Genomic DNA, 26,918 nt, shown 5'->3' with positions numbered 1-26,918 from the left:
GCAACAGGGTGGCCCCAGTTTGTCAGTGGCCATTCATGCAGACAGGCAGCTTGTTGGTTTTCATGCCTACATAGAATGCAGCACAGTGGTTGCAGCTTAGCTTGTAAATCACATGACGGGTTTCACAGGTAGCCCTGCCTTTGATGGGCTAGGTGATGTTAGTGACCGGACTGGAGTAGGTGGTGGTAGGAGGATGTATGGGACAGGTCTTGCATCTAGGTCTATTACAGGGGTATGAGCCATGAGGTAAGGGGTTGAGAGCAGGGGTTGTGTAAGGATGGACGAGCTATATTGTGTAGGTTCGGTGGACGGTGGAATACCATGGTAGGAGTGGGAAGGATAGTGGGCAGGACATTTCTCATTTCAGGGCACGACGAGAGGTAATCGAAACCCTGGCGGAGAATGTAATTCAGTTGCTCCAGTCTCGGATGGTACTGAGTTACGAGGGGAATGCTCTTCTGTGGCTGGAATTTGGGAGGTGGTGGGAGACTGGAAAGATAAGGCACGGGAGATTTGTTTTTGTACAAAGATGGGAGGATAATTATGGTCAGTGAAGACTTCAGTGAGACCTTTGGTATATTTTGAGAGGGACTGCACGTCACTGCAGATGCGATGACCACGGGTGGCTAGTCTGTACGGAAGGGACTTCTTGGTATGGAACAGGTGGCAGTTGTCAAAGTGGAGGTATTGCTGATGGTCAGTAGTTTGATGGACGGAGGTACTATGCAGCCATCTTTGAGGTGGAGGTCAACATCTAGGAAGGTGGCTTGTTGGTTTGAGTAGGACAAGGTGAAGCAAATGGGACAAAAGTTGTTGAGGTTCTGGAGGAATGTGGATAGGGTGCCGTCAGCCTCGATCCAAATCACAAAGGTCGCTTCAATGAATCTAAGCCATGTTTGGGATTGTAAGTGTTTAGGAAGGATTCCTCTTGATGGCCCATGAATAGGTTGACATGGGATGGTGCCATGTGGGTGCCCATAGGCATACCTTGGACTTGTTTGCGGTAATGCTTTCAAAGGAGAACTAATTGTGGGTGAGGATGTAGTTGGTCACGGCGACTAGGAAGAATGTTGTTAGTTTGGAATCGTGTCGGGCCTTGGTGAAGGTAGTGTTCAATAGCAGTAAGGCCATGGGCATTAGGGATGTTAGTGAACAGGGAGATGGCATCAATAGTGACAAGTAGGGCTCCGTGTGGTAAAGGGACAGGAACTGTGGAGAGTCGGTCGAGAAAATGGTTGGTATCTTTTATATAGGAGAATATGTTCCGGGTAATAGGTTGAAGGTGTTTGTCTATGAGAGCAGAGATTCTCTCAGTGGGGACACAGTAACCAGCTACAATGGGGTGTCCTGGGTGGTTGGGTTTATGGACTTATAGGAAGCATGTAGAAGGTGGGAGTGCGGGGAATGGTAGGGGTAAGTAGAGAGATGGACTCTGGGAGCGAGGTTCTGAGATGGGCCTAAGGATTTGAGTAGTGACTGGAGATGCTGCTGGATTACTGGAATGGGGTCACTGTGGCATGGTTTGTAGGTGGAGTCCTTCTGCCACATAATCCTTGGGGTTCAAAACAGCAGTGGTGGAGCCTTTGTCTGCAGGTAGGATTATAAGGTCGGGATCAGTTTTTAGATGGTGGACTGTGGTTACAGCCTGTGCCATATGGATCCTTCCCACCAACACCAGCTTTTCTGAATTGCGCAGGTGGGAACTTTACATGCAATACATCCTATGTTCCCGTAACCCTTCTGGCATCAACCTTCGTTAGTCACTGTCCTCACCCATCCAGCCCCCTTCCTGTTCCCATTCCAGCACTACACAGCCGTCATTTCGTCGCCCCACCCGCCAGTCTTTTAATTTCTTTTTATTTCTCTCCTTTGTTTTACTTAACCCCTCCCCCCTCCACAACTTCTCTCCTGCCCTCCATCTAAACTGCAAAACTTCACTGTCTGCCACTCCCACCATACTATCCCTCCCCCTCCACGCCCCAGCCTCCTCCTTACCCCCATCCAGTTGCCACTCCCATCATGCACTGGTGCTGCTGCTCACAGTGTAGTTTCAGTTTTCTGAGACTGCAGACATGTGTGCAAGCTGTGTGTGTGTGTGTGTGTGTGTGTGTGTGTGTGTGTGTACTGCCGACAAAGGCCTTAATGTCTGAAAGCTGCAATTGTGTGAATCTTTTTGTTGTGCCTATCGCGACTTGGCATCTCCGCTGTGTGGTGGACAATAATGTATGTTACTTATTAATCTAACTTGTGAAGTGATTTTGTTTGTATGGCTTGTGATGCGTGTGTGTAGGTCAAATGCATCAACTGGAATACCTGAATTTCTTGTGTTCAGTTTATCGCCATCTGAAATTCATCCTAAATAGATAAGAATGAGCTGCCCCAGCTTGGTTCATACATGCTCCTTTCCTTTGGCGGTGATCAATTTGTAGAATGTCTTAACTGCAACCACAGAATAAAACATCAAAAAAAAAAAAAAAAAAAATTACACACCTTTGTATTGGACACTCTTGTTTAAAGGCAAATGGCTGCACTGTGGGTGTATTGGAAAACTTTGTGCAAGATATGCAAAACAAAACATGAAAACAAATTTACCGGCAATATTGAGACGGTGTTAAAAAGATCCCACCTGAAATAGTGCGTTGATTTACTACTGGGCTAAGGTGCAAGTCAAAAAAAATCAGTTGGATAACAAAGTATAAGGCAAAAGACCTAGCTTTATCAGGACAGTGCATATGTTGGTTGGTTGATTCGAGGGGGTCGGGGGGGACCAAATAAGCATATGTGTTCTCAAAGTGCTTTGGTGATGAGAAACTGAAGTGTTTCAAGTGTGAATTCATGGAACATTTACACTGTTTGTCAGGCAGTATATTATAGGTAGGTTAAAGAGGAAAGGAAGTACTAGGGTGGAATTCAAATGAGTAGCAAATCCATTTGTGCAAGTGTTATTGAAAAAGACAGTGTTAATTGTCTAAGTTATGTCAAGAATTATACTACACACACACACACACACACACACACACACACACACACACACACACACACACACACCCCTTAGGCAGGCTTTCAGCCAGTGGCTTTTTCTTCTTGCAGTAGGGTTGAAATGGAAGGAAGAAGGGAAAGGAATGGGGAGGTTTTGAAAAGGGATAGAACCACAGTCAGGGGAGACTTAACGGACAGGATGAGAAGGAAAGACTGATTGTTGGGGGAGCCTTGGCATTCAAGGCAAACCATATTTGTTCAGGTGCAGACTCTTTACAGCAAACTACCACCATTGTCACCTCAGTCATCACTAGATGTTAATACCCCTCCAGCCTAGTTCAAAAGCAGATGTCCCTGGCAATCACATCACATCCTGGTACTGCTGATCCCTCCAAAAGACAACTTTGGAGCAATCCATTCTGTCCGAGATTTTGCTCACCACACCTAGAATAGCTTTCCATCACCCTCTCAATCTCCATAATATCCTTGTCAGACCCTGTGCTGCTCCTGCACCCATCTCCCACCCTATGGCTCCTTCCCTTGTGACTGCCTCGTCTGCAAGACTTGGGCTATGGACCATCCTACCACCAACTATACCAGCCCTGTAACTGGCAAAACTTATACCTTCAAAGGGAGAGCCACTTGTGAAACGACACATGATATACCAGCTGTTACATAAACACTGTTTGCACTTCTACATCAGCATCGCCAAGTTAGAATGAATGGGCATAGAAAGAGGGTGTATACTAGCAACAAACAATATCCTGTTGCAGAGCATTCTCTACAACATGACAGTCAGACCTCGGTGCTTGTTATGCCCCATCTGGCTTCCTCCCTGGACACTAGTTTCTGAGGACTGTGCAGGTGGGAACTAGCGCTGCAGTGTGTCCTTGGTTCTTGCCATCTACCTACTGGCCTTAATTTACATTAATTTCTTCCATCTCAGCATTTCTTCATGGTAACGACTACTTTCTTCACTCCATTTTAGTTTTCTACATCTTTCATTTTCCGCCAGTCCCTAACAGTCTGTCTTTCCTTCTCTAACCGTCCACTGAATGTCCCCTGATCTGTGGTTCTGGATGACTTTCCTAAAGCCTACTCCTTTTCCTCTCAAGTTCTTTTCCTTCACCCCTCTTCCTTCCCTTTCAACCCTTCTGCCAGAAAGGCTCCAATCTACGTACCCAATTATATATATATATAACAGAAAGAAACTTCCACATGGGAAAAATATATTAAAAACAAAGATTCCAAGACTTACCAAGCGGGAAAGCGCCGGCAGACAGGCACATGAACAAAACACACAAACACACACACAGAATTACGAGCTTTCGCAACTGGCAGTTGCTTCGTCAGGAAGGAAGGAAGGAGAGGGAAAAATGAAAGGGTGTGGGTTTTAAGGGAGAGGGTAAGGAGTCATTCCAATCCCGGGAGCGGAAAGACTTCCCTTAGGGGAAAAAAAGGACAGGTGTACACTCGCACACACACACACACATATCCATCCGCACATACACAGACACAAGCAGACATATTTCAATATATATATATATATATATATATACTGATACCTTCTATTAAAACTTAAAAAAATGGTACATAGTTGGCATCAAGGTACACGAAGTGTTTGTCATAATAATTGCAAAATTTCTGATACCAAAACAGCAGTTGTTCATGATATTGTTTTGACACTCAAATTGATTGTAAAAATCTTTTGTAGGCAATATCTGTTGGCTGTGGCCCAGACTCGGGAGGCAACACGGGATATGTGTACAACAATACATCAAGATTCGGTTCAAGTAACGCAGACAGAAATGTTAATTATCGTTTAAATGGCAATGCAAATGATGCAGTAATGAAAAATGTACAAAGTAGTGGAAGTGGTGCAAGTCATGTTACTTTGAACTGTGCAAGAAATGCATCATTTTCCAGTTCTACTGCAAACTTCAACAGCTTGCTGACACAATCTTCAGCAATAGAAAATGCAAACTATTTAAATACTGACAATCGTGCAGCTAATTTCCATCCATTCCAGTATGGAAATGCATCTCTAACATTGCATCAAATGATTCCACCTCCACCACTGGATGGAACAACGTATCCTCCGGAATTTTGCACTGAATTGTTAAAAGCAAGGGCAAATCTTGGTTATCTTACCACATCGGGACCTGTCGGACCAGATGGGCTACCAGTATTTGATGTACCTGGATTATTTGGAATTCCTTCACATGTTTACGGTTTTCGATCAGTTCGGTGAGTTTTGTGTGTAATATAGCTACACAGAACCTTTGCAAGAAATATATATATGTAGACAGATAGATAGATAAATAGATGTTTTTTTGTTTGTTAAGAAATAATAACATTAATTTTTAGGCGAAGTGGACCCTCAAGCGAGCTTCATCTGCGCTTAGAAGAGTGCTATGATCAATTTAAGAGCTTGGAAAAGGAACGAAAGAAAACAGAAGCAGATTTAGCACGGCACAACCCAGGGAAAAAAGTATCTTCAGCTAATAATATACCTGTACCTCGATTACCACCAACACCTTCAAGAGTTGATCGACTAATAATTGATCAGCTTCGTGAACATGCAAGGGTATAGCATATATGTATTAGAATTTATAATAATTAATATTTGTACAGTGTTTATATTCACTGCAAGGCGCACTATGGTGCATGATAGGTAGTAATGCCTGCAAGTGTAAAAAAGAGTAAATGGAGGGAAAATATTTGCAGTGGTACACAGATAACATATATACAGTGTTAGTCAAAAAGAACATTACAGCTTTGGAATGATGTCGAAATTTATTGAGACAACTTACAGAATCGGTAGATGTTATTTCATACCAAGTTCGATTCTCACAGTGCATCAGTACGCCACCTGGATCACCAGGGTGGTGCACAGTTAAAATGGCTAATTTCACTGGTGCGGAGCGTGCTCCCTGTGTATTTTTATTTCATGTAACAAGCTCTGCAGCAAATGTTTGGCATACATTTTGCACCGAATATGCTAAAGGACCTCCAAGCAGGCCTTCAATTTACTCCCAGCACAATAATTTGTGAAGATATGATAAATCTCTAGGTCGCCGAGGATGTGGTGATGTTTAAGTCTAATGCGTTAGAGAGGGCTTTGCCCACACTCCACAAAAATCAACGCGATGTGCACCTCGTGAGACTGGAATTCCACAAAAGACTGTTTGGTAAGTACTGCGATTGCTTCCGAGTCGATTGATTGGGTGTGAACGGCTAATCACACGACCACCTCACTCCCCAGACTTGACACCACTGGATTTCTTTCTCTGGGGTTTCATTAAAGACCATGTGTATGTTCCTCCCCCAACCAAACGATTTAGCCAACCTGACTAATTTGCTGCAACAAGTGAGTGAAGAAATTGGTTACCCGTGGGATGTTTGCCGAAGTAATCACATCAAACCAAAATGACACTTGACACTTTTATGTGAAACTCGAAGTTGTTTGCTACAAAATGACACGTGTTTCGATTTTGAAGGTTATCTCAATAAATTTCTATATCATTCCAAAGTTGTACAGTCATTTTTCACTCACTCTGTATACTGGATCATTATCTTTTGAGGTAAGTGTATTTTATTTAGATGCTTAATGTGAAAAGTTAAAAGTCATACGCACATACACAATATTTGCTTTTTATTATTCTCAGCCAAATTTGAAGTTTGGTATTACTGTGAATATAGTACTTTTTCTCTGTTCAAATTATGATTTGTTTTCCACAACAAGACTCATAAGTGAGATTGTTTTCCACCAGAATAGGATTTGTATTGAAATATGGCTGTGATTCAAGAGACCTCTTACCATAAATTACACTTGTTTCAAAGTATGTTTGTCTGTTTTCAACATGTTATGCATGTTGCTCCATGGAGGTAGTGTAGCTAAATTGTGCAAATTTGTATAATTCTAACAATATTGTGGAACTGGAACTGTGGCTCTGCATTGATGCAGAACACTTTTACTGTACCTTCATGTTTTCACGGCACAAAGACTGTTCCATAAAATTTTGGACATGCAACTGCATAAATTCAGCTTCTTCTTCTTGTTCTTCTTGTTCTTCTTCTGATATTTCAGCTGAATACCATCCAGCCATCTTCAGAGTGAGGCAAAGTGACTAACACTCAAGTACTTTGGCTGCATACACATTGGTTTGCTGCTTGAGCATTAGTCACCTTGGCTCACTCTGAAGATGGTTGGACAGTATTCAGCTGAAGTATTGGAAGATTTTGAAGCTGAATTTATGCAGCTGCACGCGCAAAATTTTATGGAAATTTTATTGTAAATTTTTTTTCCCCTCACAAACTAGTTTTATCTGCAATATCACCATCATTTGTGGGTTTCAGCAACAATATCGCCATAATCAGTGGTGTTTTCTTTATTCTAAAACTTGTAAAATTAGAATAGTTATAAGCATTACAACACATTATTACATGTGTACTGTTTGGTCCCAAATATTGTATTCTGTGAATAGTTTTATAATACCGTTTTTACGTGTAAATCATAGCGTGGGTTCTTCGTTTCTTGCAATTATTTCCAGCATATTCTCTGCCTTTTTGTTGTCATTTCTCTGGCATACAGCATATCATCTGCAACTATATGTGTGGCTGTTATTAACAAATATGAAATAGTGAAATTACGTTCATCAGCTTTATACTATTGGGAATTGTGGTCATGTTGCAGATATAGTTTTGGTCTGCACAAGGTTGTTACATAATTTGATATCTATTGATGTTCATTGGTCAGCTTACAGTTACTTTCAAACACAGAAAAAAATAACTTTTACACTCTGATCTTAATCAGAACATCATCATCTCACTTTTTACGGATGTCAGGAGAATGTGTTGCGTGATGCCAGAAGGTTTTGAAAATTGTACCTGAAGTTCTGATGACTTCTATTTCTTATTTATGTCTCTGTGTGGGCTGGGGGAGTTTTGTGTTTGTGGGTGGTAGCTTTGTCACATCTGTTCGAGAACCTCTTAGTGCCATGTCTTCATTTGTAAAGTCTGGTTACTCCCTAAGATTTTTTTTAAAACGTTGAATGACATTTGATGGGTTCTACTAAACATTGTGTTGGAAAATGCCTGTATGAGCAAAACGTCACTATGATGAATGCAAAATAAAGGGATATTTCAGTCCCACAAATTACAGCCAGTGCAGCACAGTGTTACTGTTCAGAAATGTTGTGGTTCTTGTGGATCCTATTAAAACTAAAGCAATATTCTAAGTGTGATAGTTTGCTTTGCTGATCTCATAATAACTGTTCGTCCTTGAAATCTTTATTTTATTTAGTGTTACATAATCCAATCTATTATTAACATTTAAATGCAAACATGTGAACATATTTACCTTTTCATCCTGTCATATCTCTAACTGTCGTCATTTAATACTCGGTAACACCTTCAATTAATGAGGACGTTGTAGAACTAACTGTTTTTACTGCCGGAAGCAGTTGGTATATTCACAGCCTCTTTGTCTTGTTTCATTGTTACCCCCAGGGGGCTCGCGGTCCTTTCGTGAGTACGTGCGTGGCGAGCACGGGGCCCCGAGCTATTGCAGCCTTCCTTCTTTTTCCGGGCTGCATTTCCTTTCCCTTCCCCTCCTTTCCTGTCCTTCATCCTTCCCTCCGACCTCTCCTCTCCCTCTCTTGGTGTCCCTACTTATGGTGTCCCTCCTTATGTTGGCCCTGCTATTCTCCTGGTTCTGTTGACCTTGCAATTCGGCCTTGTTCTGTAATTCCTTCATCCTTTTGGTATTCTCTGGTCCCCTCTGGGGTTTGACCTCCATCACTAAATTTTCTTCCGTAGTGTGAGCCATTTGGGGAAGAGCACCTTACCTAGTGTCTCCGGCGTGTGCCATCATCATTGATTCCATCGTTTCCTTTACGTCGTTGTTTGACGCTAGGGTCCATAGCCAGCACGGTAGCCAGCCCGTGTGGTGGGGTCGCTATGTACCCTTTTGGTTGAGCCCCCTGAAAACACAGGGATCACACGTCTGATACCTGAGCTGTGACCTCCTCATGTAAGCCTAGGAGTGGTTGCTTGTCGTCCTGGAGCATCGGAACTCCCAGCAATGGCCGCCGTGCCAGACGGCCCTTGCTGTGGCTGGGTGGCGCCCATGAGGAGAGCCCCTGATTGGAGTGGGTGGTATCAGGGCGGACACTATGCTCATGAAACGCATAAGAGTCCACAACTCTGGCGGTTCTCCGGCCGTCTCTTTGACTGGAAAAGATTCTTCACGTGCTGCTTCCTCTGCCCATTCCGCCTTCCCTTCCGTGGCTACCCCCTGGGAGGAGGGCCAGGCTCGTCGGCTGGGGGCGAAACCTTTCCCTCGCTATCTGGTTTGCGCCAGAACTGATGGGGATACTTTTACTCATACGAAACCTATGTTTTTTGTTGAACACATCGAAGACAAGTTTGGCGAGGTGGACTCTATCAGCAAGATGCGGTCTGGGTCGCTGTTGATTAAAACTGCTTCAGCTACCCAGTCTGCAGCTCTCCGTGCCTGTACCCATCTTGGTACGATTCCTGTGTCAATTACCCCACACCAGTCCTTGAACATGGTGCAAGGTGTAATTTTCCATAGAGACCTCCTCCTTCAATCTGATGAGGAACTTCGGGACAATCTAAGCCGGCGGGGGGTTCACTTTGTTCGGCGGGTTCAGAGGGGTCCGAAGGACAACCGCGTTGACACTGGTGCCTTTATCTTGGCCTTTGAAGGGGACACCCTCCCTGAGAAGGTCAAGATTATGGTCTATCGGTGTGACGTGAAGCCATACATCCCACCACCTATGCGATGTTTCAAGTGTTTGCGTTTTGGCCACATGTCTTCGCGCTGTTCGCAGGCCCCCCTCTGTGGTGACTGTGGACATCTGTTCCATGAGGGAAGTTCCTGTGTTCCCCCTCCTGTGTGCGTAAATTGTCGTGGGAATCATTCTTCACGGTCACTGGATTGCCCAGTGTATCAGAAAGAGAAAAAGATACAGGAGTATAAGACTCTTGATCGTCTCACCTGTACCGAGGCCCGTAAAAAGTATACACGCCTTCATCCAGTGACCCTGACAACTAGTTATGCTTCAGTAGTATCTTCACCCCCTCCTCCTCATTCCTTACCCCAGTCCCGAACCCCTTTCCTCCCCCCTCCCCCTGCGGTTCCCACACCATCCCCTCCGGGCACCGCTTCCTCTCCCCGGCTGGAAAAGTGTCCTGCTTCTTCGGCGTCTGCCGGTCATGGGCGCCCCTCGCGGGATCCCCCTTCCCGGCACCTTCCAGGCCAAAGGTCTGCTGCCACGCGGCCACCACGAGAACCACGGTCTGCGGGCCCCCAGATCGCCCGCTTTCTTTCTGTTCCCGATCTTGCTATGGCTGGCTCCATTTTGTTGCACAGCCCTCCACGATCCCAAACAGAGAGAAAGAAGAAGCACAAGTCCCGGGACAAGGAGTCTCTGGTGTCGCCAGAGGTCTCGTCCCCATCTTCACAACCTGTCTCTGACCTGTTATTCATGGATGTCGCCCCCTCCTTGTCGGTGACGGGTGGTGACCCACCGGCATGACTGACATTAGCCTGTTCACCCCCCAATTGACTCATCGTTCTTTGGCTATCCAATGGAACTGTAATGGCTATTACCGTCACCTACCGGAGTTGCAATCCCTTCTTTCGTTTTACTCTGCGGCTTGTGTGGTTCTACAAGAAACTCATTTTACTGGTGGTCACTCACCAACCCTCCGTGGCTTCCGTGCTTTCTGTCGAAATCGGGTCGGCCCCCTACGGGCGTCTGGCGGAGTTTGCACGTTGGTCCGAACGGACATTGCCAGCACGTGGATTCCTCTCCAAACTACATTGGAAGCAGTTGCTGTTAGGATCCACCTGGACTCTGGGGTCACAATTTGCAATCTGTATCTCCCTCCTGACAGAACTCCTACACCTGCCTCCTTAAGTGCCCTCCTTCAGCAACTTCCTCCTCCCTTCCTTATACTTGGCGATTTTAATGCACATCATCCCTTGTGGGGCAGTGCATTTCCATCTAGTCGGGGTCATCTCATTGACCAGTTTATTACCGACCACGACTTGTGCCTTCTTAACGATGGCTCCCCTACCCATTTCAGTGCCGGTCATGGTAGCTTTTCTGCCATTGATCTTTCTCTCTCTTCTCCCTCCCTCCTCCCTTCCCTAAAATGGTCACCGCACGACGCCCTTTGCGATAGTGACCACTTCCCGTTGATTCTCTCGCTCCCTTCCCGCTCCCCAATGGACAGATCACCTCGTTGGTCCTTCCAACGTGCCAATTGGCCTCTGTATACTGCACAGGTCGTTTTTTCTCCCTCATTGTCGGATGGTATTGATGATGTCATACGTGACATGTCTGACGCGATTGTTCACGCTGCTAGCCTTGCTATCCCGCGCTCATCTGGACCATTTCGCCGCCGGCAGGTCCCTTGGTGGAGTTCGGACATTGCCGTTGCCATCCGTGATCGCCGTCGAGCTTTGCAACACCTTAAGAGGCATCCATCCGTTGCCAATCTTATTACCTTTAAACGCCTTCGCGCAAAAGCCCGTTACTTAATCAAACGGAGCAAACGGATGTGTTGGGAACACTTTGTTTCTTCCCTCGGTTCTGCTGTCCCTCTGTCGCGGGTATGGGCTACACTTCGCTCTCTCCAAGGTTGCCATCGGCAGTCTACCCTCCCGGGTCTTCACCTCCCGGATGGCCTTTGCACGGACCCGTTGATTCACGCGGAACACCTTGCGACCCATTTTGCAACAGCGTCGGCATCAGCCTCCTACCCGGCTGCTTTCCTTCCCCAGAAACAGCGGGCCGAAGCTTCCGCCTTATGTTTTACCCCCAGCCAGTCAGAATCATACAACGACGCTTTTACTGAATGGGAACTTCTTTCCGCACTCTCCTCTTCTCATGATACGGCCCCTGGCCCAGACTCCATTCATAACCAACTGCTTCAACATCTCAGTGCTCCACAACAGCGACATCTTCTCCGGGTATTTAACCGTATTTGGCTCCAGGGTGACTTCCCTTCTCAATGGAGGGATAGCATCGTGGTTCCCGTCATTAAGCCCGGTAAGAAACCCCTGTTCGTCGACAGCTATCGGCCAATTAGTCTGACGAACGTTGTTTGTAAGTTACTTGAACGGATGGTAGCCCGTCGGCTCACTTGGGTCCTCGAATCTCGGCGTCTGTTGTCCCCTTACCAGTGTGGCTTCCGAGAGGGACGGTCTCCGATCGATCATTTACTTCGCTTGGAATCCACAGTTCGGCAGGCCTTTTCCCAGCGCCGCCATTTGGTTGCTGTATTTTTCGGCCTTCGCAAGGCCTATGATACGGCTTGGCGCCATCATATCTTACTTACACTTCATGAGTGGGGTCTTCGGGGCCCACTCCCGATTTTTATCCGCCAGTTCTTGTTTCATCGTTCGTTTAGGGTTAGGGTTGGTACAGTTTTAAGTTCTCCGCGAACCCAGGAGAATGGCATCCCTCAGGGTTCCATATTGAGTGTACTTCTGTTCCTCATTGCTATAGATGGACTTGTGGCCTCCGTCGGTCCTTTGGTCACTCCTGCTCTGTATGTGGATGATTTCTGCATTTGGGTTAGTTCCTCTTCGATGGCCGCTGCAGAGCGGCAGCTCCAGGGTGCTATACGGCGTGCCTCTGCATGGACCATCTCACACGGATTTCAGTTTTCTCCTTTAAAATCGCGAGTGGTCCACTTTTGTCGCCGTGTGACAGTCCACCCCGATCCAGAGCTCTATCTCAATGCACAACGATTACCTGTGGTCCCACAGTTTCGTTTCCTTGGCCTTCTTTTCGACAACAAGCTCACTTGGCTGCCTCATATCAGACGCCTGAAGATAGGATGTTTCCGTAAACTAAACGTCCTTCGCTTCCTTGCCCACACCTCTTGGGGTGCTGGCGTTCCACTCTCCTCCACCTATATCGGGCCTTAGTGTTGTCTCGCTTGGACTATGGTTGTCAAGTTTACGGTTCAGCTGCCCCTTCTACATTGCGCCTCTTGGATCCGGTCCACCATCGTGGTATCCCTTTGGCCATCGGTGCCTTCCCGACTAGCCCTGTTGATAGTCTCCTGGTTGAGGCTGGGATCCCCCCCCTTCCCGTTCGGCGCTCCCAGCTTCTGGTTTCGTATGCAATCGCTGTCCGTTCCTCTCCCACTCATCCTTCCTATTCTATCCTGTTCCCTGCCCAAGGAAGTCGCCCACCTGACTCCCGCCCTCGGGCGGGTTTACCGGTTGGGCTCCGCCTAGCGTCTCTTCGCCGTGATTTTCAGCTTCCTTCCTTTTCCTGTATCCCACGTTCCCTCCCCAACACACCTCCTTGGTTAGTTCCTCGGCCCCGAGTTCGGATGGATCTCTGCCGAGGTCCGAAAGATTCCGTTCCCCCGATGGTGTTCCGTTGTTTTTTCCGCCGCATTTTATCTGAGTTTCGGGATGCTGTTGTTTTTTACACTGATGGCTCTAAATCTGCTGATCGTGTGGGCTATGCCTTCACCTCCTCTGTAGGCATGGAAAATCATCTCCTGCCAAATGCATGTGGGGTGTTCACTGCGGAATTGATGGCGGTCTCCCGGGCCCTGACCTTTATTAAACAGTCCAAGCTCAATCGCGTTTTGTTATGTACAGACTCAATGAGTGGCCTTCAGGCACTTGACCAGTGTTTCTCCCGTCATCCCTTGGTCTCCTCCATCCATGACCATCTCGCTGATCTCCACCATGCTGCTTGTTCTGTTAGCTTCCTTTGGGTCCCTGGCCATGTGGGCATCCAAGGAAATGAGCTTGCTGATCGTTTGGCTGGGGGAGCAGTCACTTATCCCCCATTCCCTGTCACCCCTCCTGTGGCGGATTTACGGCTTCATCTCAAATCCCACTTTGCGCAATCATGGGCCACATCCTGGGAGGCTACCTCCTTGTCTAATAAACTTCGTGCGATTAAGGTGACACCTGTCCCATGGCGTTCTTCCTTACGCCTCTCGCGAAAGGACTCAACCACCCTCTGTCGTCTTCGCATCGGCCATACCAGGCTGACCCATGGTTTTCTTTTGCGTGGTGAGCCACCCCCACTTTGTGGTTGTGGAGCTTTCCAGGCAGTGGCCCACATTTTGGTGGAATGCCCCCTTCTTTTAGCTTTGCGTACTAAGTACAGACTTCCCTGCACTTTACCCTTAATATTAGCAGACGATTCCCGGATGGTTGAACTGGTTCTCAGTTTCCTCCGTGAAAGTGGTTTTTATTCTCAGTTTTAAGGATTTTCATCTCCCTCTGGAGTAGGGGCAGGGCGGTGAGGGTTGGGATGTCTCCCACTGTAGGCTGTGCTTGGAGATTCCTGACTCTGCTCCCTGGCCATGTTCCTTCTTTTTCCCTTTTACTGTTTTTATCGCCTTTTAGGTTTGTTTAATCCCTTCTACAATCCGCCCTTTTACACTCTGGCGGTTGAACGCTTTTAAATAGCATGTGGTCTTGCTTGTACTGCATCACAGGTGGGATATTTTCTCTCTTGAGGTTGCCCATTTACTGACTTCCCTCCTTGTGTTTTTATCATTGACGACACAACTGCACTTTTTTAGCCTTTTACCTTTTACCTTTTATCGTTTTTGACTCTTCTGAGCTGTCCCTCTGTCGGAACTGACCGACTTTGTAACAAGGGACTGATGACCTTGCTGTTTGGTCCCTTCAACCCCAATCAACCAACCATCCATTGTTTCATTGTTCTCCACAATGATAGTTCCATCTTATTTTCCAGTATAACTGTTCATACTTTGCAGAGTGCCAACATTAAATTTAAATGCTGCTGAAAAACCCTGAGTTTCTCAGTGGTATAAAGCGTCTTCTCCTTTGGATATCACTACATTACTGCCTCTTAGGGTGAGCCACTTGTGATAAGGGAAACAGAAGATTAAAAAACTCGGGACATAATTCCTCACTAAAATATAAATTGAATTAAAACCCATTCATAATGGAGATTTGGCTTTTCAAATATGCTAATGTTTGACGTGGCCTGTATTACTATTCTTATGCTTTGGCTTGAATGTATCAAATTTTATTTTGGATGGACTCTACATTTATTTTAGCAATAATTCAAAAGGTGTACTAAAAGGGAAAGAGTGGGATAGCAATCGCATATCGCATATTTTTAAAATAATAGAGGAATTTTATCGCATTCAATGGAGAGACTGTTTTGTGCGTTCATGACTGATCCTATTTCAGCTGTATGTTTTGATGCATATAGACTGATTTTTGTACTTGCAAGGAGTCATGTAATTATTGATTTCTCAGTTAATACACAGGATACATGGACTGATAAAATTTTATTAAAAATGTTACTGCCTATTCATGATACGACAGCAATTGCACTTTAAGGAATATTGCAATAATTATTTTCTCTTGTTATGTAATATTTATTTTGTCAGTCATTGCAAGCTGTGTTACCTCACATTAGCTTCACGTGGTGTTTCCTAACTCGACAAGTATGATCTTTAGAGCACCAGAAAGGGATAATGAATGATGCTTATCCAAGGGAAACAAACTTTCTACAAGAATATGTTCTAATATTACTTTTGTGTCTGTTGTGCAATAACTATTTCTAGATATGCAGATGATATAAGTTTTCTGTAGGTTATGTGAAGTTTTATATTTTTAGTCTTTAGTTTTTTAGTGAAAAGGAATAGTTTTGTTGTGATATTTCTATGTAAATAATGTTTAACCTGAATTAACTGGTGGAATGTTGGTGTTTCTTTGAATCTAGCTAACATTTCTACATAATATTAGAGCATATTTTTCTAGGAAAGTAAACGTTCTATTAAGCAGGTCTGCTTGTTCAGAATGGGTGACAGCAAAACCATGTCTAGGTATAAAAAATTTGTTAATCTCTCTGATGTTTAGGCTGTTTTTCCAAAAGTATTTAGTGGCCTGCCAAGCATAGAGTTAAGGTTTTCAAGTTGCCTATGTTTTTTATCTGATATTCTCCCTTTATATACACTCACCTGATCAAAAGTATCCAGACACCCCATATCACACGGAATTGACCCGTAGCTGTCAGAAGAGGCAGACCAGCTAGTGTAACAGGAGTCAGGAACTAATGTGTTGTCAGTAGAAAAGGAGTAAGAGCAAAATGGATCAGTTAGGAGAGCTCAGTGACTTCAAATGTGAGCTAGTCTTCTCAGTTGAGGGACAAATCCATTAGGGACCTTTCAACCCTTCCAAAGCAGTCCAGGTTGACTGTTGGTGATGTGAAATTGAAGTGGAAACATAAAGGAGTAACCACAACTAAACCAAGAATACGCACACGTTATTTACTGACAGACAAGGATTGTTGAGGATTGGGCAGAGTGGTTGTAAGAAATCACATGGAATCAGTGAAAGCTCTCACTCTCAAGCTCTGAAGTACTACCAAAAGTCCAGCTAGCACAATGACGGTGTGTATGGACTTCAAAAGAATGAGGTATAATGTTCGAGTAGCTCCTCATAAGCCACACATTTCTGTAACCGATTCTAAGTGAATTTTGAGGTGTTTGTAAGAGTGATGTGTCAGGACTGTGGATTACTGGAATCAAATGGTTTGGTGTGATGTATCACAATATGTTCTGTGGCAATGCAATGCAATGGTTTGAGGTTGGCAAATGCCTGGAGAAATTCATATGTCATCATGTGCAGTGCCAGCAGTGAAGTATGGAGGAGGTGGTGGTAGGGTATGAGGGTGTTTTTTATGGTTAGTATGTAGCCTTATTGTGCATAATAAAAAACTGGATGCAGAAGAATATTGCACTGCATACAGCAGAGGAACGTTTTGAAGATCATTATTTTATCAGCGTGACAGTGCAACCTGTTGTGAAGCAGAATCTAGGAGGCAGTGTTACTGTAATGGTCTGGCATGCCTAGAGTCCTGCCCAAAACCAAATTGAACATCTTTGGGATGTGTTAGGACAACGACTTCTCTCAATACCCTAGTGTCCAACATGGTAACTCTGGATTTGTCTCCAAGGGGAGAATGGGCTGCCATTTCTCCACAGACATTCAGGCACCTCATTGAAAGTGTCCTCGGCAGAGTTCAAGCCATCATAAAGTCGAAAGGTGGACACACCCATGTAAATGCTCATTAATAGGTGTCTGGGTACTTTGGTTCAGATAGTGTAATTGCCCAAGTACATACACTTGTGCTTTGTTACTTCTTGTCTATTAGTTTCCATTTGATAGCATTGTTAATGTTTTGGTATAGTTAGTAATGCTGCCCATGACTTCCATTTCATTAGGTAATAACACTCATTGCAAAAATGGAACGTCTTCGTGGTGAAGCTGTTCACTCAAATATTCATGCATCAATGGAGGCATGGCTGGAAGCAATAAAAAAAGTACAGTCACGCCGTCGAGATGAAATAATTAATTCTACGAATCGCCATCACAGTTTTGTAGCAGGGATTCCCACTCCACGAATTCAAGAAGACAAAGGTATATTTTATATTCTTTTAATTAGAGTATGCTTCTGGAAAATTTGATGAATGATCTCAGGTAATGTGGAATCGCTCGAAGCACCATGGTCATGCACTGTGTTGGATATATACACCACCACAGGCAATGAAACCTGGTAGTACCACCGTGATCCAGAGACCAAGCGACAGTCAATGGCATGATTGTCTTCCCTGCCTCCCATAGGTAGAAATTTATGACGGGTCATGATCTCACTCGTGAATAAGGTGATTAACATGTCTTAGTCCGGGATGTTGTCAGCTGACTTGAGGACGGCGAGTAAGACAATGAACACCATGCCATTGACTGTCGCTTAGTCTCTGGGTCATGCAACAGGTTGCATCTCCTGTAATGCTACTACATAAAGTAATCCTCTAACCATGAACATTTTGCTTCTGTTTCTTGAATGACAGCAGCTGAGTCAGAACTCAATTTATTTCTGGTCTTTACCAAAGTTTACTCATTTCATCCTTTCAGCAAGCTATGGATAGGTGCAAGAATAAGATTGGAATACCAATGTTGTGTTTGTGCCTGTCTAAAACTTGCTGTTGGTGATTTTTAATCTGGAGAACCTTGTTTGTCGTTGATTCTTCGCCTGAAGTGGCCAGTATGGTAATCGTTTACATCATCCAGTTGCGTAATTACAAGAAAAAAATTTCTATTTTTCTCTTGGGGAAAAAAGGATAAAAATTATCCAGAGAGCATAACTACAGCTTATATCGTACTAAAACAAATTTCACAGTTACCTCTTCCACTCCTTCTTTATCCTAACATTGGTGACATATTCATCATTGCCAGGGAGAAACTACTGTCAAAGTATCCTGAATATACTAATTGGAAATAGCAACTGGATATCTGTATTGAGAGAAGTGAGTGGGAAAATTGTATTCTTGTTTCAAACAATGGAAAATCCAAGATGGAATATGAAAATATTATTAAAAGGATAGTTACTACTCGCCATATTGTGGAGATGCTGAGTTGCAGATGGGCACAACAAAAAGACTGTCAAAAAGTAAGCTTTCAGTTAAGGCCTCCTTCGGAAATAGACAATGCACTCACATGCGCGTTCTCTCACACACACGTCCTCAGTCTCCAGTTGCTGAGGCCAGACTGCGAGCAGGGGTGCATGATGAGAGAAGCAGCTGGGTAGTGGGGGTAAGGGGGAGGTTGGGGTGAGGAAGGGGAGGGATAGCAGGGTAGTAGTGGAGGGCAGTAAAGTGCTGCTTTTGGGAGCATGCAGGGACAAGGTGGAGAAAGGTTAGGGCAATTAGGTGCAGTTGGGAGGTTATATGGTGGACGGGGGATGTTAGCAAAAAAGAAGAGAAGTAAAAAGACTGTGGGTCTGTTTGTAAAATAGAGAGCTGTGTTGTGCTGGAATGGGAACAGGGAAGGGGCTAGATGTGTAAGGACAATGACTAACGAAGGATGAGGGCTACAGAAACGTAGGATATATTGCAGGGAGAGTTCCAGCCTGTGCGATTCAGAAAAGCTGGTGTTGGTGTAAACAAACCATGTGGCATAGGCAGTGAAGCACCCCTTGAAATGAAGAATGTCCTATTGGGCAGCATGCTCAGCAACTAGGTGGTCCAGCTGTTTCTTGGCCACAGTTTGGTGGTGGCCATTCATGACGGCAAATAGCTTGTCGGTAGCCATGCTAATGTCAAATGCAGCACAGTGGTTGCAGTTTAGCTTGTAGATCACGTGGCTGGTTTCACAGGTAGCCCTGCATTCAGTGGGATAGATGATGCTTGTAAGCAGACTGGAGTAGGGGGTGGTGGAATGATGTATAGAACAGGTCTTGCATCTAGGTCTGTTACAGGGCTGAGCCATGAGGTTAGGGATAGGGGGCAGTGGTTGTGTAAGGATGAAGAGGGATATGTGTAAGTTCAGTGGGCAGCTGAATACACTGTGTGAGGGGTGGGAAGGATTGTGGGTAGAACATTCCTCATTTCAGGGCATGGTGAGAAGTAGTCAAAACCCTGGATGAGAATATGATTCAGTTGGCTCCAGTCCTGGATGGTAGTGAGTCATGTGGGACATGCTCCTCTGTGGCCGGATGGAGGAACTTTGGGAGGTGGGGGGTGACTGGAGAGAGAAGGCGTGGTAGGAGATTGGGAGGGTAATTACGGTCTCTGAAGGCCTACGTGAGACTCTTCGTATATGTCAAGAGGGGCCTCTTTGTCACTACAAATGCGACGGCCCTGGGAAGCTAGGCTTAATGGAAGGGTCGTCTTGGTATGGAATGGCTGACAGCTGTCAAAGTGGAGGTACTGCTGATGGTTGGTAGGTTTGACGTACAGAGGTACTGATGTAGCTATATTTGAGGTAAAGATGAACATTGAGGAAGATAGCTTGTTGGGTTGAGTAGGACCAGGTGAAGTGGCTTGTTGGATTAAGTAGGACCAGGTGAAGTATATGGGTAAGAAGGTGTTGAGGTTCTGGAGGAATGTGGATAGCGTGCCTTCACCCTCAATCCAGGTCCCGAAAATGTCATCAGTGAATCTGAACTAGGTGAGGAGTTTGGGATTCTGGGTGTTTAGGAAGGATTCTTGTAGGTGGCTCATGAATAGGTTAGCACAGGGTGGTACCATGCAGGTTCCCATAGCCACCCTGTATTTGTTTGTAGGTGATGCCTTCAAAGGAGAAGTAATTGTGGGTGAGGATATACACTCCTGGAAATTGAAATAAGAACACCGTGAATTCATTGTCCCAGGAAGGGGAAACTTTATTGACACATTCCTGGGGTCAGATACATCACATGATCACACTGACAGAACCACAGGCACATAGACACAGGCAACAGAGCATGCACAATGTCGGCACTAGTACAGTGTATATCCACCTTTCGCAGCAATGCAGGCTGCTATTCTCCCATGGAGACGATCGTAGAGATGCTGGATGTAGTCCTGTGGAACAGCTTGCCATGCCATTTCCACCTGGCGCCTCAGTTGCACCAGCGTTCGTGCTGGACGTGCAGACCGCGTGAGACAACGCTTCATCCAGTCCCAAACATGCTCAATGGGGGACAGATCCGGAGATCTTGCTGGGCAGGGTAGTTGACTTACATCTTCTAGAGCACGTTGGGTGGCACGGGATACATGCGGACGTGCATTGTCCTGTTGGAACAGCAAGTTCCCTTGCCGGTCTAGGAATGGTAGACGATGGGTTCGATGACGGTTTGGATGTACCGTGCACTATTCAGTGTCCCCTCGATGATCACCAGAGGTGTACGGCCAGTGTAGGAGATCGCTCCCCACACCATGATGCCGGGTGTTGGCCCTGTGTGCCTCGGTCGTATGCAGTCCTGATTGTGGCGCTCACCTGCACGGCGCCAAACACGCATACGACCATCATTGGCACCAAGGCAGAAGCGACTCTCATCGCTGAAGACGACACGTCTCCATTCGTCCCTCCATTCACGCCTGTCGCGACACCACTGGAGGCGGGCTGCACGATGTTGGTGCGTGAGCGGAAGAAGGCCTAATGGTGTGCGGGACCGTAGTCCAGCTTCATGGAGACGGTTGCGAATGGTCCTCGTCGATACCCCAGGAGCAACAGTGTCCCTAATTTGCTGGGAAGTGGCGGTGCGGTCCCCTACGGCACTGCATAGGATCCTACGGTCTTGGCGTGCATCCGTGCGTCGCTGCGGTCCGGTCCCAGGTCGACGGGCACGTGCACCTTCCGCCGACCACTGGTGACAACATCGATGTACTGTGGAGATCTCACGCCCCACGTGTTGAGCAATTCGGCGGTACGTCCACCCGGCCTCCCGCATGCCCACTATACGCCCTCGCTCAAAGTCCGTCAACTGCACATACGGTTCACGTCCACGCTGTCGCGGCATGCTACCAGTGTTAAAGACTGCGATGGAGCTCCATATGTCATGGCAAACTGGCTGACACTGACGGCGGCGGTGCACAAATGCTGCGCAGCCAGCGCCATTCGACGGCCAACACCGCGGTTCCTGGTGTGTCCGCTGTGCCGTGCGTGTGATCATTGCTTGTACAGCCCTCTCGCAGTGTCCGGAGCAAGTATGGTGGGTCTGACACACCGGTGTCAATGTGTTCTTTTTTCCATTTCCAGGAGTGTAGTTGGTCATGGGGACTAGGAATGATGTTATAAGTTTGGACTCCATTGGGCCTTTGGGCAAGGTAATGTTCAATAGCAGTAAGGCTATGGGCATTAGGGATGTTAGTGGGAAGGGAGATGACATCAGTCAGTAGTGACTAGCAGGGCACCATGTGGTAAAGGAACATGATCTGTGGAGAGACAGTAGAGGAAATGGCTTGTATCTTTCATGTTGGAGGATAGGCCGTTGATAATAGGCTGAAGGTGTTGGTGTACAAGGGCAGAGATTCTCTCATTTGGGGGGGGGGGGGGGGGGCAGTAACTGGCCACAGTGGGGCTTCCTGGGAGGTTGGGTTTATGAGCTTAGGAAGCATGTAGAAGGTAGGAGCTCGGGGTTGGTGGGGGTGAGGACAGAAATGGACTCTAGGGTGAGGTTCGGGGATGGGCCTAAGGATTTGAGGAGATCCTGCTGGATTTCTGGAATGGGGTTACTGCGGCAGGGTTTGTAAGTAGATGAATCTGACAGTTGGTGGAGTTCTTCCATGTAATCCTTGCAGTTCAGAAAAACATTGGTTGCACTAACCAGTACCCAGTCCCACATACCATTGGTGTGTTGTAGCTTAGCTCATGGAATCCTCTCAAATGGGCTTACCATCTCCAGCTGCCCCAATCACCTCCATCTGTTCAGTTTCAGCCAATACTTAATCCTTGCCAAGATAGTCCTGCGAAACCATATCAATGAGGATCAAACTGGTAGGAAGGGAGATGTGGGTCAGGATTGGTGAAGGTAGATGGAATTGCTTTGTATCTAATGGCCCTCTAAAATGTTTAGAGGGGGATAGCTTGGATACAGTGATCCTTGAGTGGAAAGCCCCTAGACAATAGATTTACAAAACATTTATTGACATCATTGAAGAAGTAGACATCAATATTTAGCACATTCAACAGGATTGCTTGTATCATGATTCCAAATTCATGACGTGTTTTACTCAAATATAAAAAAAAAAAACCATTATTGATTGCTGGCACTAAGCCAATTAGAAAATTCTAAACAAAACTAGCCTGATTTCTTTAATTACTTCGAGGCACTAGACACACATATTAAAAAAAGAAGAAAACAAGGCAATAATAAGATACAATGACATCTTAATTAAAGCTAATGGGTACTGTTTCAGATTTTCGAAGTTGACATCCACTGCATTATCAGCCTAAGACTAAACCAACAGCTATTAATGCACATGACTAGATAATAAGTATGCACTACAATGTTTGCTTAATGCCAAACAGTGTTGTCTTTAAAATTTATTTTTTAACTGAGCAAAATATGTGGACTACAGAACATGGAATCTAGAGCCTTCAGCAAAGCATAGGTTGTTTAAGGACAATTAGCTTGTGCAAATAAAATTTTTACTCCAAAAAGTCATAGGAAATGAATGACCTAAAATGTAAATCTCAAATGTAGCAAGTTTTCCAAAGTGATCTGGAATCCAACCCTTTTAAAATTACAAGACCAATACTGAACCAAGATAAATTAAATCACACATTTTAGATATGGAATGTAAATGACTTACTACATGTTAATAGGCAAATTTTCCTTAAGTACTGTTATGTAAGTAACAAGAGTAAAGATAATTTAAATCCGAAATCAATAACCACATTAAGTGACACAACAACAGTTGGTTCCCTTGAAATGTTGTTGTTGTCTTCAGTCCTGAGACTGGTTTGATGCAGCTCTCCATGCTACTCTATCCTGTGCAAGCTTCTTGATCTCCCAGTACCTACTGCAACCTACATCCTTCTGAATATGCTTAGTGTATTCATCTCTTGGTCTACCTCTACGATTTTTACCCTCCATGCTACCCTCCAATGCTAAATTAGTGATCCCTTGATGCCTCAGAACATGTCCTACCAATCGATCCCTTCTTCTGGTCAAGTTGTGCCACAAGCTCCTCTTCTCCCCAATCCTATTCAATACCTCCTCATTAGTTATGTGATCTACCCATCTAATCTTCAGCATTCTTCTGTAGAACGACACTTCGAAAGCTTCTATTCTCTTCTTGTCCAAGCTATTTATCGTCCATGTTTCACTTCCATACATGGCTACACTCCATACAAATACTTTCAGAAACGACTTCCTGATACATAAATCTATATTCGATGTTAACAACTTTCTCTTCTTCAGAAACGCTTTCCTTGCCATTGCCAGTCTACATTTTATATCCTCTCTACTTCGACCATCATCAGTTATTTTACTTCCTAAATAGCAAAACTCCTTTACTACTTTAAGTATCTCATTTCCTAATCTAATTCCCTCAGCATCACCCGATTTAATTTGACTGCATTCCATTATCCTCTTTTTGCTTTTGTTGATGTTCATCTTATATCCTCCTTTCAAGACACTGTCCATTCCGTTCAACTGCTCTTCCAAGTCCTTTGCCGTCTCTGACAGAATTACAATGTCATCGGCGAACCTCAAAGTTTTTACTTCTTCTCCATGAATTTGAATACCTACTCCAAATTTTTCTTTTGTTTCCTTTACTGCTTGCTCAATATACAGATTGAATAACATCGGGGAGAGGCTACAACCCTGTCTCACTCCCTTCCCAACCACTGCTTCCCTTTCATGCCCCCTCGACTCTTATGACTGCCATCTGGTTTCTGTACAAATTGTAAATAGCCTTTCACTCCCTGTATTTTACCCCTGCCACTTTCAGAATTTGAAAGAGAGTATTCCAGTCAACATTGTCAAAAGCTTTCTCTAAGTCTATAAATGCTAGAAACGTAGGTTTGCCTTTTCTTAATCTTTCTTCTAAGATAAGTCGTAAGGTCAGTATCGCCTCACGTGTTCCAACATTTCTACGGAATCCAAACTGATCCTCCCCGAGGTCCGCATCTACCAGTTTTTCCATTCGTCTGTAAAGAATTTGCGTTAGTATTTTGCAGCTGTGACTTATTAAACTGATAGTTTGGTAATTTTCACATCTGTCAGCACCTGCTTTCTTTGGGATTGGAATTATTATATTCTTCTTGAAGTCTGAGGGTATTTCGCCTGTCTCATACATCTTGCTCACCAGCTGATAGGGTTTTGTCAGGACTGGCACTCCCAAGGCCGTCAGTAGTTCTAATGGAATGTTGTCTACTCCCAGGGCCTTGTTTCGACTCAGGTCTTTCAGTGCTCTGTCAAACTCTTCACGCAGTATCTTATCTCCCATTTCGTCTTCATCTACATTCTCGTTCATTTCCATAATATTGTCCTCAAGTACATTGCCCTTGTATAAACCTTCTATATACTCTTTCCATCTTTCTGCCTTCCCTTCTTTGCTTAGAACTGGGTTGCCATCTGAGCTCTTGATATTCATACACGTGGTTCTCTTCTCTCCAAAGGTCTCTTTAATTTTCCTGTAGGCAGTATCTATCTTACCCCTAGTGAGATAAGCTTCTACATCCTTACATTTGTCCTCTAGCCATCCCTGCTAAGCCATTTTGCACTTCCTGTCGATCTCATTTTTGAGACGTTTGTATTCCTTTTTACCTGTTTCATTTACTGCATTTTTATATTTTCTCCTTTCATCAATTAAATTCAATATATCTTCTGTTACCCAAGGATTTCTAGCAGCCTTCATCTTTTTACCTACTTTATCCTCTGCTGCCTTCACGACTTCATCCCTCAGAGATACCCATCTTCTTCTACTGTGTTTCTTTCCCCCATTCCTGTCAATTGTTCCCTTATGCTCTCCTTGAAACTCAGTACAACCTCTGGTTCTTTCAGCTTATCCAGATCCCATGTCCTTAAATTCCCACCTTTTTGCAGTTTCTTCAGTTTTAACCTACAGGTCATAACCAATAGATTGTGGCCAGAGTCCACATCTGCCCCTGGAAATGTCCTACAATTTAAAACCTGATTCCTAAATCTCTGCCTTACCATTATATGATCTATTTGATACCTTTTAGTATCTCCAGGATTCTTCCATGTATACAACCTTCTTTTATCCAATTCTACCAGACGGCTTCCTCTTTCATTTCTTAACACATGAATTGGTACTCTGAGTTTTGTCATTAAATAGAATCTACTGTTTGTTTTGTTTAAAATTTAACCACTTAAGTTTGAACTTTACGTACTTGTCATCAAAGAGAATAATCAACACTACTCTTGGAAATGATGAAGCAAGAGTACGTGATCACATACAGTACCTTGAGCTGACATCTACCTTTTCAGCACTCGAGAATCATAATTATATAACGCATTCTGTTGCAGACGGTTTACTAGTGCATTTTGCTGTCAGCATAGAAACCGGCCACCAGTAAACACAAGCCATCAGCTGACAACGTTAAGCAAGCAGCACACTCAGGACGTTTCATTACTTACATATAAATCTTCCTGCTTCTACAACAGACAACAGGAAGAAATATTAATCCACAATGGCACAAGAAAGAAAGCACCCGTCACGCTTCTCAAAGTACGAGCAAAGAAAATTTTCAACAGGCAGTTAAAGTAGTTGATTGAAGTAGAACACAGTAACAACTTGAAAACACTCGTGGAGCACTCCCACTCGAACACAGGCACCTCACTGGCTCACTTTTGCTGCTCCCTGGTACATCAAAACAACTGTCGAATACCAACTGCCGAAGTGCGCCCACGTCTGCTGCAAGTGATTCCGGCAAAACCTCTGCACAGGGAACTTCTCCAATCGACAGCCCAGAGCTCACTATTCAAGTGTATGGGCAGAGGCTTGTTTCTATGCTCAGAAAGAACACGACCTCTGACTTTAGCTGCACCAGTACAACTACAGGGATGGTTGACAGGTCCAGTCAATGTGTTTGTATCACGAACCACCTTGCAATACCTCACACCATCCATAAAATTCTCCTGCTATGCAATCCTAAACTCCTGGATCTCATATCACTCATTGAAACTTGTGCCGTCCAGGAACTAGAACTACATTCACAACGCCACATCAAAAAACACTCCATCCTGTTCACTTCCTACTCCCAACTTGAACTACCTCTGTCCACTGCCAAAACTTCCCCCAAATCCCCTATTAGCTGACAAACCTTGCCTCACAGCCCTTCTACATTTGTCCCACGCTCGAAAACTTCCTCTCACCACTGTGTAGAATTCAGAACCTTAACAGACCAGAAACACATTCATGAACCTTTCCTCCAAAATCCTTAGCCCCACAGAAGTAACAGTCCTGTACAAAGGCGTCGCCTTTTGCCCCACTCCCAAATTCTGTCATGCAGTGCTTGGTAAAGGGCTTCTCTCTTTCACCTGGTCCCTACAGTAGAACACTTTTTCGCCACCAACCCTAGGAATCTGACTCAACCATAGACCAATCTTGAACCCTGACTGACTCCTCTACCCAACAATGATCCA

General features: G+C 44.9%; 1 protein-coding gene across 2 annotated transcripts in view; it reads left to right on the top strand.

Moving 5' to 3' along the window:
* LOC126269086 (uncharacterized) overlaps positions 1-26,918 on the top strand; it is a 237,165-nt gene that overhangs the window by 188,149 nt on the left and 22,098 nt on the right. For both annotated transcript variants that reach the window (XM_049973964.1, XM_049973965.1), the window contains exons 9-11: positions 4,694-5,226; positions 5,347-5,566; positions 17,263-17,458. In XM_049973964.1, the coding sequence (XP_049829921.1) occupies positions 4,694-5,226; positions 5,347-5,566; positions 17,263-17,458 (949 nt within the window). The remainder of the gene's footprint in view (positions 1-4,693; positions 5,227-5,346; positions 5,567-17,262; positions 17,459-26,918) is intronic.

The sequence above is a fragment of the Schistocerca gregaria genome, chromosome 1 (genome assembly GCF_023897955.1).
Source record: "Schistocerca gregaria isolate iqSchGreg1 chromosome 1, iqSchGreg1.2, whole genome shotgun sequence".
In the NCBI taxonomy this organism is placed as follows: domain Eukaryota; kingdom Metazoa; phylum Arthropoda; class Insecta; order Orthoptera; family Acrididae; genus Schistocerca; species Schistocerca gregaria.
Note: the sequence above shows the minus strand (reverse complement) of the source record. Positions and strands in the feature narration are given on the sequence as shown.